This window comes from Oncorhynchus tshawytscha, unplaced genomic scaffold, assembly GCF_018296145.1.
Source record: "Oncorhynchus tshawytscha isolate Ot180627B unplaced genomic scaffold, Otsh_v2.0 Un_contig_2917_pilon_pilon, whole genome shotgun sequence".
In the NCBI taxonomy this organism is placed as follows: domain Eukaryota; kingdom Metazoa; phylum Chordata; class Actinopteri; order Salmoniformes; family Salmonidae; genus Oncorhynchus; species Oncorhynchus tshawytscha.
In genome coordinates, this window is record NW_024609423.1 from 30,106 (window position 1) to 45,372 (window position 15,267).

A 15,267-nucleotide genomic window follows, 5' to 3' on the forward strand; every position below is an offset into this window, starting at 1 on the left:
CCATCCAACCTGACAGACCTTGAGAGGATCTGCAGAGAAGAATGGGAGAAACATGAGGCTCCTGCTGCCCTCAAGGGCACATTTACATATTTTTCACCTAGTCGTCTCTGGGATTCAAACCAGAGACCTTTCAGTTACTGGCCCAACACAATTAACCGCTAGGCTACCTGCAGCAGGAGCCCCATGTTGACAGGAGAGCCCACCTTTATTTCTCCCTCATTATGAACATTCATATTGGTCAACAGTCCTACTGTGTGTATTGAACATTCATATTGGACAGCCTTACCTATAGAGTAGCACCACCACCCATCAGCCCATTCTCTTCTTGATGTCAAAGCTGCAGTGTATTGTTGCTATAGGAGTTTATGATTAATAATCCTATTTATTTCAAGCCCTACTAAGATGTCACCATACTATTCCTTTAAAGCCCCTCTGTCAGATATACATTTTATTTATTTATTTTATTTTTATTTCACCTTTATTTAACCAGGTAGGCAAGTTGAGAACAAGTTCTCATTTACAATTGCGACCTGGCCAAGATAAAGCAAAGCTGTTCGACACATACAATGACACAGAGTTACACATGGAGTAAACAAACATACAGTCAATAATACAGTATAAACAAGTCTATATACGATGTGAACAAATGAGGTGAGATAAGGGAGGTAAAGGCAAAAAAAGGCCATGGTGGCAAAGTAAATACAATATAGCAAGTAAAACACTGGAATGGTAGATTTGCAATGGAAGAATGTGCAAAGTAGAAATAAAAATAATGGGGTGCAAAGGAACAAAATAAATAAATAATTTAAATACAGTAGGGAAAGAGGTAGTTGTTTGGGCTAAATTATAGGTGGGCTATGTACAGGTGCAGTGATCTGTGAGCTGCTCTGACAGTTGGTGCTTAAAGCTAGTGAGGGAGATAAGTGTTTCCAGTTTCAGAGATTTGTGTAGTTCGTTCCAGTCATTGGCAGCGGAGAACTGGAAGGAGAGGCGGCCAAAGAAAGAATTGGTTTTGGGGGTGACGAGAGAGATATACCTGCTGGAGCGTGTGCTACAGGTGGGAGATGCTATGGTGACCAGCGAGCTGAGATAAGGGGGGACTTTACCTAGCAGGGTCTTGTAGATGACATGGAGCCAGTGGGTTTGGCGACGAGTATGAAGCGAGGGCCAGCCAACGAGAGCGTACAGGTCGCAATGGTGGGTAGTATATGGGGCTTTGGTGACAAAACGGATTGCACTGTGATAGACTGCATCCAATTTGTTGAGTAGGGTATTGGAGGCTATTTTGTAAATGACATCGCCAAAGTCGAGGATTGGTAGGATGGTCAGTTTTACAAGGGTATGTTTGGCAGCATGAGTGAAGGATGCTTTGTTGCGAAATAGGAAGCCAATTCTAGATTTAACTTTGGATTGGAGATGTTTGATATGGGTCTGGAAGGAGAGTTTACAGTCTAACCAGACACCTAAGTATTTGTAGTTGTCCACGTATTCTAAGTCAGATCCGTCCAGAGTAGTGATATTGGACAGGCGGGCAGGTGCAGGTAGCGATCGGTTGAAGAGCATGCATTTAGTTTTACCTGTATTTAAGAGCAATTGGAGGCCAAGGAAGGAGAGTTGTATGGCATTGAAGCTTGCCTGGAGGGTTGTTAACAGTGTCCAAAGAAGGGCCAGAAGTATACAGAATGGTGTCGTCTGCGTAGAGGTGGATCAGTGACTCACCAGCAGCAAGAGCGACCTCATTGATGTATACAGAGAAGAGAGTCGGTCCAAGAATTGAACCCTGTGGCACCCCCATAGAGACTGCCAGAGGTCCGGACAGCAGACTCTCCGATTTGACACACTGAACTCTATCAGAGAAATAAATAAATCATCAGAGTGGGAAACCAACTGACATGGAAACAATGTAGCAAATGTATCACTATCAGAGGGGTGTATTATGACATCATATAGAACTACTCAGACATTCCAAATATCACTTGATTATCAGAGGGGTGTATTATGACATCAGATAGAACTACTCAGACATTCCAAATATCACTTGATTATCAGAGGGGTGTATTATGACATCAGATAGAACTACTCAACCATTCTAAATCAGGCTTCATCCACATCATGAAGGTGGATATTGATCCAACCATTTCAAAAGTAATAACCGGGGTTGCTTCTCAGCCAAGGGTGTGGGCTCACTCACAATGTTGCCTAAGAACACAGCCATGAATAAAGAATGGTACCAACACATCCTCCGAGAGCAACTTCTCCCAACCATCCAGGAACAGTTCGGTGACGAACAATGCCTTTTCTAGCATGATGGAGCACCTTGCCATAAGGAAAAAGTTATAACTAAGTGGCTCGGGGAACAAAACATCGATATTTTGGGCCCATGGCCAGGAAGCTCCCCAGACCTTAATCCCATTGAAAACCTGTAGTCAATCCTCAAGAGGCAGGTGGACAAACAAAACCCCACAAATTCTGACAAACTCCAAGCATTGATTACGCAAGAATGGGCTGGGACAATTGCAACAATATCGAATGAACAATGAACACTTTTATTTTAACTGAATAGAATGCATATTATGGGCTTTTGATGGGTGTTCTTAAGGTGATTCCACAGGTTGGTGGTATTTTTTGATTTAGCCGTTGCTGACCCCATGCTTACATCTTTATCACAAATAGGACACCTTGCTTTCCCTGGTGCCAATTCCATGTAACCGTCCCACACTGGTGCTCTGCTTTTCTCTGCCATCTGTAAAACAAACACACACACACACACACACAGCTCTGAAGTGACAATGATACTGAAGAGTCTGCTTAGGAGACAAACACTCTCAACTGTTTGAATAAAAATAGTTGAAGTTACCTGTGATGAATGTTGAAAACAAAAACTGTCATTTCTATATGCAGGAAATCCTATTTTAATAATGGGCATGGTAAGAATTGACTACCAAAGTGCGAGTCATAATTCCCATGACACCTTCTAGCAACATCTGAAAAGCAGTTCCTTCATTCATTTATTCCATAGGATATTTTTAGATTCACTTCAAATAAGGTCTGTGTTTCGTGTAGGATTACACCACCTTGCCAATTTTATAACTGTGTATATATCCATAGGACAAGGTAACTCTGATCAATATTGGCTAAATATAAGTGAAGATCATTTTTTTGTAGAGTGGATTTATGAAAATATGTTGACAAACGTTACCTTATCCTAGTGAGATTTACATGGGTATCAAAACGCAGAGGTGGTTTAAGCACGAAACACAGACCTTATTGGAAGTAGATCAAGACATTCTCTATGGAAGACATGAACGGTAAAATAACGAAGGAACCCCTTTCAAGTTAAATAAAGGTGAAATAAATAAATAAAGTTCAGCCGCAAGTTATTACAGGAATTATAACGCATCGACTATTTCTCTCTAAACCACATACCTTTGACTATTACGAGTCTGCTGCTGCCTACCACCCCTCAGTCAGACGCTCTATCAAATATCAAATCATAGACTTAACTATAATAAAGACACCCGAAATACGAGCCTTAGGTCAAATCCCGAAACAAACACCTCGAAACAAAACGTTAATTCCGTTCCGTGTTTTATCTGACGGGTGGCATCCATGAGTCTAAATATGCCTGTTACATTGTACAACCTTCAATGTTATGTCATAATTACGTAAAATACTGGCAAATTATTTCGCAAAGAGCCAGGCGGCCCAAACTGTTGCATATGTTTACTGTTTACCCATATTTACTTTCTATCTCTTCTTGATTTTTAATCTGTTTATACCTTTCCGGAAACCTGCCTCACCCAATGTGATACGGAATCGCTATTATTTTTAATTTTTAGAACACACTCAAGAACCTCCAGAAGCTAACCAGCTAACTAGCTACAAGCTATTTAGTCATTGTTAACTTTTTTTCAACCTGGATAACACTCGCCAGTCCAGCTTCCCTGCCCCATCCACCGCTCCCTGGACACTGATCTCTTGGCTACATAGCTGATGCACTCTGGACTGTCCATTAATCACGGTACTCCATTCTGCTTGTTTATGTTTTATCTGTCGGCCCCGTTGCCTAGTCAACGCCATTTTACCTGCTGTTGTTGTGCTAGCTGATTAGCTGTTGTCTCACCTACTGTTTAAGCTAGCTTTCCCAATTCAACACCTGTGATTACTGTATGCCTCGCTGTATGTCTCTCTCAAATGTCAATATGCCTTGTATACTGTTGCTCAGGTTAGTTATCATTGTTCTAGTTCACAATGGAGCCCCTAGTTCTACTCTTCATACCCCTGATAACTCCTTTGTCCCACCTCCCACACATGCGGTGACCTCACCCATTACAACCAGCATGTCCAGAGACACAACCTCTCTCATCATCACCCAGTGCCTGGGCTTACCCCCGCTGTACCCGCACCCCACCATACCCCTGTCTGCGCACTATGCCCCGAATATATTCTACCATGCCCAGAAACCTGCTCCTCTTATTCTCTGTCCCCAACGCTCTAGGCGACCAGTTTTGATAGCCTTTAGCCGCACCCTCATACTACTCCTTCTCTGTTCCGCGGGTGATGTGGAGGTAAACCCAGGCCCTGCATGTCCCCAGGCACCCTCATTTGTTGACTTCTGTGATCGAAAAAACCTTGGTTTCATGCATGTCAACATCAGAAGCCTCCTCCCTAAGTTTGTTTTACTCACTGCTCTAGCACACTCTGCTAACCCTGATGTCCTTGCTGTGTCTGAATCCTGGCTCAGGAAGGCCACCAAAAATTCAGAGATTTCCATACCCAACTATAACATCTTCCTTCAAGATAGAACTGCTAAAGGGGGAGGAGTTGCAGTCTACTGCAGAGATAGCCTGCAAAGTAATGTCATACTTTCCAGGTCCATACCCAAACAGTTCGAACTACTAATTTTGAAAATTACTCTCTCCAGAAATAAGTCTCTCACTGTTGCCGCCTGCTACCGACCCCCTCAGCTCCCAGCTGTGCCCTGGACACCATTTGTGAATTGATCGCCCCCATCTAGCCTCAGAGTTTGTTCTGTTAGGTGACCTAAACTGGGATATGCTTAACACCCCGCCAGTCCTACAATCTAAGCTAGATGCCCTCAATCTCACACAAATCATCAAGGAACCCACCAGGTACAACCCTAACTCTGTAAACAAGGGCACCCTCATAGACGTCATCCTGACCAACTGGCCCTCCAAATACACCTCCGCTGTCTTCAACCAGGATCTCAGCGATCACTGCCTCATTGCCTGTATCTGCTACGGAGCCGCAGTCAAACGACCACCCCTCATCACTGTCAAACGCTCCCTAAAACACTTCTGTGAGCAGGCCTTTCTAATCGACCTGGCCCGGGTATCCTGGAAGGACATTGACCTCATCCCGTCAGTTGAGGATGCCTGGTCATTCTTTAAAAGTAACTTCCTTACCATTTTAGATAAGCATGCTCCGTTCAAAAAATGCAGAACTAAGAACAGATACAGTCCTTGGTTCACCCCAGACCTGACTGCCCTCGACCAGCACAAAAACATCCTGTGGCGGACTGCAATAGCATCGAATAGTCCCCGGGATATGCAACTGTTCAGGGAAGTCCGGAACCAATACACGCAGTCAGTCAGGAAAGCTAAGGCCAGCTTCTTCAGGCAGAAGTTTGCATCCTGTAGCTCCAACTCCAAAAAGTTCTGGGACACTGTGAAGTCCATGGAGAACAAGAGCACCTCCTCCCAGCTGCCCACTGCACTGAGGCTAGGTAACACGGTCACCACCGATAAATCCATGATTATCGAAAACTTCAATAAGCATTTCTCAACGGCTGGCCATGCCTTCCGCCTGGCTACTCCAACCTCGGCCAACAGCTCTGCCCCCCGGCAGCTCCTCGCCCAAGCCTCTCCAGGTTCTCCTTTACCCAAATCCAGATAGCAGATGTTCTGAAAGAGCTGCAAAACCTGGACCCGTACAAATCAGCTGGGCTTGACAATCTGGACCCCCTATTTCTGAAACTTTCCGCCGCCATTGTCGCAACCCCTATTACCAGCCTGTTCAACCTCTCTTTCATATCGTCTGAGATCCCCAAGGATTGAAAGCTGCCGCAGTCATCCCCCTCTTCAAAGGGGGAGACACCCTGGACCCAAACTGTTACAGACCTATATCCATCCTGCCCTGCCTATCTAAGGTCTTCGAAAGCCAAGTCAACAAACAGGTCACTGACCATCTCGAATCCCACCGTACCTTCTCCGCTGTGCAATCTGGTTTCCGAGTCGGTCACGGGTGCACCTCAGCAACACTCAAGGTACTAAACGATATCATAACCGCCATCGATAAAAGACAGTACTGTGCAGCCGTCTTCATTGACCTTGCCAAGGCTTTCGACTCTGTCAATCACCATATTCTTATCGGCAGACTCAGTAGCCTCGGTTTATCGGATGACTGCCTTGCCTGGTTCACCAATTACTTTGCAGACAGAGTTCAGTGTGTCAAATCGGAGGGCATGCTGTCCGGTCCTCTGGCAGTCTCTATGGGGGTGCCACAGGGTTCAATTCTCGGGCCGACCCTTTTCTCTGTATATATCAATGACGTTGCTCTTGCTGCGGGCGATTCCCTGATCCACCTCTACGCAGACGACACCATTCTATATACTTTCGGCCCGTCATTGGACACTGTGCTATCTAACCTCCAAACAAGCTTCAATGCCATACAACACTCCTTCCGTGGCCTCCAACTGCTCTTAAACGCTAGTAAAACCAAATGCATGCTTTTCAACCGATCGCTGCCTGCACCCGCATGCCCGACTAGCATCACCACCCTGGATGGTTCCGACCTTGAATATGTGGACATCTATAAGTACCTAGGTGTCTGGCTAGACTGCAAACTCTCCTTCCAGACTCATATCAAACATCTCCAATCGAAAATCAAATCAAGAGTCGGCTTTCTATTCCGCAACAAAGCCTCCTTCACTCACGCCGCCAATCTTACCCTAGTAAAACTGACTATCCTTCCGATCCTCGACTTCGGCGATGTCATCTACAAAATGGCTTCCAACACTCTACTCAGCAAACTGGATGCAGTCTATCACAGTGCCATCCGTTTTGTCACTAAAGCACCTTATACCACCCACCACTGCGACCTGTATGCTCTGGTCGGCTGGGCCTCGTTACATATTCGTCGCCAGACCCACTGGCTCCAGGTCATCTACAAGTCCATGCTAGGTAAAGCTCCGCCTTATCTCAGCTCACTGGTCACGATGGCAACACCCATCCGTAGCACGCGCTCCAGCAGGTGTATCTCACTGATCATCCCTAAAGCCAACACCTCATTTGGCCGCCTTTCGTTCCAGTACTCTGCTGCCTGTGACTGGAACGAATTGCAAAAATCGCTGAAGTTGGAGACTTTTATCTCCCTCACCAACTTCAAACATCAGCTATCTGAGCAGCTAACCGATCGCTGCTGCTGTACATAGTCTATTGGTAAATAGCCCACCCATTTTCACCTACCTCATCCCCATACTGTTTTTATTTATTTACTTGCTCTTTTGCACACCAATATCTCTACCTGTACATGACCATCTGATCATCTATCACTCCAGTGTTAATCTGCAAAATTGTAATTATTCGCCTACCTCCTCATGCCTTTTGCACACATTGTATATAGACTCCCCCTTTGTTTTCTACTGTGTTATTGACTTGTTAATTGTTTATTCCATGTGTAACTCTGTGTTGTCTGCTCACACTGCTATGCTTTATCTTGGCCAGGTCGCAGTTGCAAATGAGAACTTGTTCTCAACTGGCCTACCTGGTTAAATAAAGGTGAAATAAAAAAAAAAAAAAAAAAAAATGTAACAGTATAACTTTAGACCGTTCCTTCGCGGGCGTGAACCAGGGACCCTCTGTACACATCAACAACAGTCACCCACGAAGCATCGTTACCCATCGCTCCAAAAAAGCCGTGGCCCTTGCAGAGCAAGGGGAACTACTACTTCAAGGTCTCAGAGCAAGTGACGTCACCGATTGAAACGCTATTTAGCCTCACCCCCCTTTTGACCTCCTCCTTTTTCCGCAGCAACCAGTGATCCGGGTCACGGCACCAATATACCCTGAATCTGCGTGCACTGAACACAAGAGAAGTGACACAATTTAACCTGGTTAATATTGCCTGCTAACCTGGATTTCTCTTAGCTAAATATGCCGTTTTAAAAATATATACTTGCATATTGATTTTAAGAAAGGAATTTATGTTTATGGTTAAGTACACATTGGAGCAACGACAGTCGTTGATTGATTGTTTTTTATAAGATAAGTTTAATGCTAGCAAGCAACTTACCTTGGCTTACTGCATTCCATAACAGGCAGGCTCCTCGTGGAGTGCAATGTCATCAGGTAGTTAGAGTGTTGGACTAGTTAGCTGTAAGGTTGCAAGATTGAATCCCCCGAGCTGCCCCTGAACGAGGCAGAACGTTCCTAGGCCGTCATTGAAAATAAGAATGCTTTCCTATCTGACTAGTTAAATAAAGGTGTAAATAAATCAAATTAAAATATTGGCGCCCAAAAATGCCAATTTCCAATTGTATGAAAACTTGAAATCGGCCCTAATTAATCGGCCATTCCGATTAATCGGTCGACCTCTAATTAAAATGTTCCATTACAGAGTCTGTGAACATTTTCATGTCATTAAATCATCAGTGGGCTACAATGCAGATGTCAACAATGGAACAAATGCATCACATCCAAATATCCCTGTATTATCTGTAGTGCTGGAGGAATGACACACCCAGATAAACACACAGAGTTTAAAAAAGGACCATTTAAACACATGGAATCTGATCTACTCTATATTCAAACTGACATACTCCATATTCAATTCATGTTTTCTAATAAAAACATACAAATATATGTTTGAATATACGTTGTACAATTACATTTCATCTGGTATAAACAGGTAAACACATTGTCAATCAACAATATAAGACAACGGGGCCACTGTGTATGTTCTCTGACGAAGTCAATGTGAAGTGAAATATCAATATTCACACTAGAAGTAATGATTCTCTCCTGTGTGGATTCTCACATGACTTTTAAGTGACCGTGATGAGTAATATGTCTTCCCACAGTCTGAGCATTTGAAAGGCTTCTCCCCTGTGTGTATTCGCTCATGAGTTGTCAGCATTCCTGAGACCATGAGTTGTCAAAACTCTTTCCACACCAGGCGCAATGGTATGGCTTCTCCCCTGTGTGTATTCGCTCATGACATTTCAGTTGTCCTAAGCGGCTAAAACTCTTTCCGCACTGGGCGCAAAGGTATGGCTTCTCCCCAGTGTGTATTCGCTCATGAGATTTCATGTTTCCTAAGTGGTTAAAACTCTTTCCACACTGGGCACAATGGTATAGCTTCTCTGCTGTGTGTTTCCTCACATGTCTTTTCAGACTTCCTAACTTGGTAAAACTCTTTCCAATCTGGGAGCAGAGGTGTCGTCTTGCCGGTTTGGATGTCCCTGGTTCCTCCGGGTTTGTTTTTTCTCCTGCCAAAGACAGTGTTTATTTAAAGAGAGACCTGAATGAAACCTCTACATTATAAAACTAGCTGTATGATATAGAACACGACCTACACACTTCCTTAAACCTAAAATAGGTAAAGAAGTAATTTTGTGTGGAAGTCCAAAACTTAGAGACAGACACAAAGCACAGTAAGATCTCCCCATTGTGGATTTGGGAAGATGTTACAAAAACTATAAATACAACATGTAAAGTGTTGGACCCATGTTTCATGAGCTGAAAAAAAAGATCACAGAATTCTTCACTTATTCACAAAAGCTTCATTCTCTCAAATTTGGTGCATACATTTGTTTATAACCCTGTTAGTGAACATTTATCCTTTTACAAGATAATCTATCCTCCAGGTGTGGCATATCAAAAAGCTGATTAAACAGCATGATCATTACACAGGTGCACCTTGTGCTGGGGAGAATAAAAGGCCACTCTAAAATGTGCAGTTTTGTCACACAACACCACAGATGTCTCAAGTTTTGAGGGAGTGTGCAATTGGCATGCTGACTGCAGGAATATCTACTGGAGCTGTTGCCAGAGAATGTAATGTTAATATCTCTACCATATGCCGCCTCCAACGTTGTTTTAGAGAATTTGTCAGTACATCAGACCGGTCTCACAACCGCAGACCACATATTGGAATTTTCCAAACTGTTTAAAGGCACAGTCAACTTGGTGTATGTAAACTTCTGACCCACTGGAATTGTGGTACAGTGAATAGTGAATTATAAGTGAAATAATCTGACTGTAAACAATTGTTGGAAAAATTACTTGTGTCATGCACACAGTAGATGTCCTAACCGACTTGCCAAAACTATAGTTTGTTAAACTATACATTTTTGGAGTGGTTGAAAAACGAGTTTTAATGACTCCAACCTAAGTGTATGTAAGCTTCCGACTTCAACTTTATGTCCATCTTCTCAAGGGTCTGTTTCACAAGGTCCACAAAGTCCTGTCCAGTCGATGACTCAGTCAATGACCGCAATGAGTCTCTCGTGGACAACATCAGTGACATATCGCAGAACTACTGCACACTGGTCTTTGGATGTTAAATCCTGTGTTGTGCCCATTTGTACTGAGAACATCCCCGCTGAGAACATCCCTGCCTTTCTCACTTCAACAGCAATTGTCTGCTGAATCGACATTCTGATGACTTCAATTACTTTATTTGCTGTTTTGGGCAAAATAATCAAATGGATTTTCAGTGCTTTCGCTGTCCCTTTCTATTTCCCTGTACTGGGCACTGAACCTCTCTCTCTCTCTGAACATCTGGTTGCTCTGAACCTCTCTCTCTCTCTGCACATCTGGTTGCTCTGAACCTCTCTCTCTCTCTGCACATCTGGTTGCTCTGACATCTGGTTGCTCTCTCTCTCTGCACATCTGGTTGCTCTGAACCTCTCTCTCTCTGCACATCTGGTTGCTCTGAACCTCTTCTCTCTCTCTCTGCACATCTGGTTGCTCTGAACTCTCTCTGCACATCTGCTCTGAACTCTCTCTCTCTCTCTGCACATCTGGTTGCTCTGAACTCTCTCTCTCTCTGCACATCTGGTTGCTCTGAACTCTCTCTCTCTGCACATCTGGTTGCTCTCTCTCTCTCTGCACATCTGGTTGCTCTGAACCTCTCTCTCTCTCTGCACATCTGGTTGCTCTGAACCTCTCTCTCTCTCTGCACATCTGGTTGCTCTGAACCTCTCTCTCTCTCTGCACATCTGGTTGCTCTGAACCCTCTCTCTCTCTGCACATCTGGTTGCTCTGAACCTCTCTCTCTCTGCACATCTGGTTGCTCTGAACCTCTCTCTCTCTCTGCACATCTGGTTGCTCTGAACTCTCTCTCTCTCTGCACATCTGGTTGCTCTGAACCTCTCTCTCTCTGCACATCTGGTTGCTCTGAACCTCTCTCTCTGCACATCTGTTGTTGCACATCTCTGAACCTCTCTCTCTCTGCACATCTGGTTGCTCTGAACTCTCTCTCTCTCTCTCTGCACATCTGGTTGCTCTGAATCTGGTTGCTCTGAACCTCTCTCTGCACATCTGGTTGCTCTGAACATCTCTCTCTCTCTGCACATCTGGTCTGCTCTGAACCTCTCTCTGCACATCTGGTTGCTCTGAACCTCTCTCTCTCTCTCTGCACATCTGGTTGCTCTGAACCTCTCTCTCTGCACATCTGCTCTGCACATCTGGTTGCTCTGAACCTCTCTCTCTCTCTGCACATCTGGTTGCTCTGAACCTCTCTCTCTCTCTCTCTGCACATCTGGTTGCTCTGCAGAATGAGATTAACATTGTAAATAACCTACACTTAAACGTGTATTACTTGTGCAAGTCATCGATTGTATGCCCCCAGATTACAGTCCTACTGATAATCTCATAAAGCACATATTAATCTAAAATCCCCCAAAAAAGCCTAGATGTTTAGGTTTGTGCTCTTAAGTTGTACCGGAAGGTTCCTGCTCTGAGTCTGACTCTGACCACCATCTCCAGTTCAGCAGGATCACCTGAAGCTCTAGTGCTGCTGCTTCCTTCCTTCCTCCACCTTTGCAAAGAAAATACTCTTGTCATACTCACTATCATTAGTGTATCAGTAGGCTACATTAATACATTGCAGGGAAAAATTGGAGAGACCCGATGTCCTTTTTGGCACGTGGACACTGCAACGAGAGCGTGAGAGTCGTGCCTGATGCATGGATTCTGCATCAACTCATTTCTGCTCGCTATATTAACGCTGGTCAAGTTGACCATTCATGGCAGGCCAAAACGACCCTCAGGCCAAAACGACCCTCAGGCCAAAACGACCCTCAGGCCAAAACGACCCTCAGGCCAAAACGACCCTCGGGCCACCAGGAAATGTCCCGGGGCTCCCGACGGCAAGTCTGCTGTCAGGAGTTTTGCTTGCCTGTTCTAGAGTCTTGTAAAGATAGGAGTTTGACTGGGACAGGCAATGTAACATCCATAACGTTCTCAGGAAAAGGTTTTGTAAAACAAGCCCCTTACATTGGATCATCTTGAAACTTTCTCTCCAAAGCTAACTTTCATCAAGGTTTTATATGGTCTATAATTGGTTTCTCTCGAAAGCTAACTTTCATCAAGGCTTTATATGGTCTATTGGTTTCTCTCTTTTCATTGGCAGAATCCTTTTTCAGTGTTATGATATTCATAACATCCATATCCACCAGTCTATCTTCCTGTCAACTAACAGAACTCCACTGGTTGTCCTGGTAACAGATACCAGTGGGCAGATCTATTGTATTTGTTCAAACTAAACTACAGCACTTACTTTGATGTGTCAAATCTGATCCTTTCATCTCTTCTCCTCCTCTCACAGTTCCACTCAGCCCTGTTGTTTTCCTGCAGTCCACCAGCAGCACAGACAACTTCTTCATACCCAGTAGTAAGGTGCTACCGGGAGAGGCATGACACGGGGACTCTGGGTGGGAGGAAGGCCTAGCGTTGTCCTGGTAACCATAAAGAGGGGACACAGACACATATCATTATGGATGCTGATGTCACTGTTGTCATGAAGTGTTTTACAGAAACCCAGCCCAGACCCCGATAGAGCAAGCTGTATGCTAGACCAGACCAAGCTGTACCATCTGGTGTTCTGATCCGGAGAGACTCTTCTCGGACTCGTCAGCATCAGGATGTTGTTGAGGCTTCTTCCCAGAGGATCCACCATAGTCATGTATCTCTCCTGTGTGAACAGGGCCTAAAATGCAAGTGTAAAAGGGTAGTTCCACAAAATGGGTGCCTTTTGCATCCCTTTGATATAAGTTTTAAAAAAAATTTTAAAGCCTGTTGTATTAGATGATGTGTGATTTAATGTTGACCACATGGATAATTAAATAAATCTAATTTGAAAGTCCCAGAAATATATCTACCAAACTGAAACTTCAACAATTCCTACAGTACTGAACAACATATTCAAGTGTAGAACTTCAGTAGAATGCCCCTTTAAAACCCCACATTAGTTCAACAACGGCATAGTTTGTGTCCCTGTTTAAGACAGTACTCACTGGTGTTAATCTGATATTCTGTCTCCCCCTCTTTCACTCCCAAGACGTCTTCCTCCTTCACCTTTATTGAGACAGCATCCTCTTCCTCTCTAAAAGGTTCTTCCTCTGTTTCCTCAATAACATCATCTTCATCTTCCACGACAATGTTCAGTCCCAGAGCTTCATTCTCCATACAGCAGACCTCCTCTTCTTTAGCAAGGGAGGAGTAGTTTAGTGAACTCATGATCAGGGATGTTAGCTAGTTAGCATTAGCGACTAGCCTAGTGCTAACCTCAGTATCAATCTTTAACACGTTTGCAAATTAAACAAGCAAATTAGGTTAAAGTTAACCAGTTGACACGTCAACTGAACTGTGTGTACAACACTGAGATTAGCTAATGTACATTAACATGGTCTAAAGCGTCAATGTTTCAGTTTTATGTTGGCTAGCAAGCTACCGAGGTGGTTGAAAGAGAAGAGAAGCTGTTCCTGAAGAAGCGTCCGTCCAGTCCATTATACGTCACGCAAGTAGCATCACCGGAAAGACGCTCATCGCCATCTGCTGACTGGAGTGGGTGACGCAGTTTGGAAACAATAGTTACGACACTACACTTCTGTATTGGAAAGAACGTTATAATAATTTAACAATAAGCTGATATATTTTCTCTTCCGTCCTGTACACAGACGTAGAAGCTTAATATGAACATGTAGATGATGAATAAATACTTCTATGAATAGGTAGTGTGTTAATACACATTTGCTCTGTTCAATTATTTACATTCGTTTTTATCTAGTTTTTATCTAGATGTGACGGTACTCTTCCCTGAAAGCTACGCTCTTTAAGATACAAATCATCCTGTAAACCACACTTTTTCTCCATCCCTAACAAACACAGCTGATTAATCAAACTGCATTCTAAACTGAAGAGCATGATTTGGTGATTATTGGAGTCTGGTGTGTTAGCTGGGGCTGGGGTAAAACTGTGACACTAATCAGGCCCTCGAGGACTGGAATTTCCCAACCCCGCTGTAAACAAGAGAGCAAATGTATCACATGCAAATAGCACTTGATTATCAGAGGTGTGTATTATGACATCAGATAGAACTACTCAGACATTCCAAATATCACTTGATTATCAGAGGGGTGTATTATGACATCAGATAGAACTACTCAGACATTCCAAATCCAAATCCGGCTTCATCCATATCATGAAGGTGGATATTGCTCCAATCATTTCCAAAGTAATGACCGGGCTGATGGAAACAGGATATGCTTTTACAATTTTATAAATGAAGACAGACAATTTGTTGGTTTGTTTAACATGGTGGGTCTTTTTGTGTCAGTAAAAATGAATAAGTGAGAAATGGCAGTGGAAACTCCTTTATGCGCAAATATTTATATAATAACCATCATATCAAAGTTAAACGTGGAGTCACGTGATGAAATGTTGATTGTTCCTCCCACTACGATTTGGGAAACCATGCAGTTTATTAGGCTACAGATTAAATAAATGATGAACTTCACAGGGTGGTGAAAGTGAAGGTGTTGAGCTTGATGCTCCTTTCCAATACATTTTGATGGTCTTATTCTGGTGACATGATGATTGATGCTTGGTTGCCATTTGACAAATAAAATAATATCTCTCTTATCCATAATAATCTCATCATGTAGGTAGCCTACCAACACTGTATATGTGAGCTGTTGGCTACAGTGCACGGGACAAGAGCACTTTTGCTATATAACTCAAC

At 43.6% G+C, this 15,267-nt stretch overlaps 1 protein-coding gene across 2 annotated transcripts; it reads right to left on the bottom strand.

Moving 5' to 3' along the window:
• Nucleotides 1-2,525: 2,525 nt before the first annotated feature.
• On the bottom strand, nt 2,526-14,122 carry LOC112257048. Of its 2 annotated transcripts, none has more exons than XM_042315242.1 (4): nt 13,541-14,118; nt 13,118-13,233; nt 12,805-12,982; nt 2,526-2,743 (listed from the first exon to the last, which is right to left on the bottom strand). In XM_042315242.1, exons 1-4 carry the CDS (start codon nt 13,761-13,763, stop codon nt 2,664-2,666), a joined length of 597 nt encoding a protein of 198 aa, XP_042171176.1. In that variant the 5' UTR covers nt 13,764-14,118; the 3' UTR covers nt 2,526-2,663. The 2 variants fall into 2 exon arrangements, with proteins under 2 accessions (XP_042171176.1, XP_042171175.1); XM_042315241.1 differs by lacking the exon at nt 2,526-2,743 and adding an exon at nt 11,739-12,063 and having other exon boundaries at nt 13,541-14,122.
• Nucleotides 14,123-15,267: the final 1,145 nt, after the last annotated feature.

Bases quoted from the DNA above. Each gene is read 5' to 3' on its own strand.
- LOC112257048 (XM_042315241.1), bottom strand. From the start codon at position 13,763: ATGAGTTCACTAAACTACTCCTCCCTTGCTAAAGAAGAGGAGGTCTGC. The intron at 13,234-13,540 runs GTGAGTACTGTC...CTTGCATTTTAG, and splicing joins AGAATATCAGATTAACACCA to GCCCTGTTCACACAGGAGAG. The intron at 12,983-13,117 runs GTACAGCTTGGT...TATGGTTACCAG, and splicing joins CCGGATCAGAACACCAGATG to GACAACGCTAGGCCTTCCTC.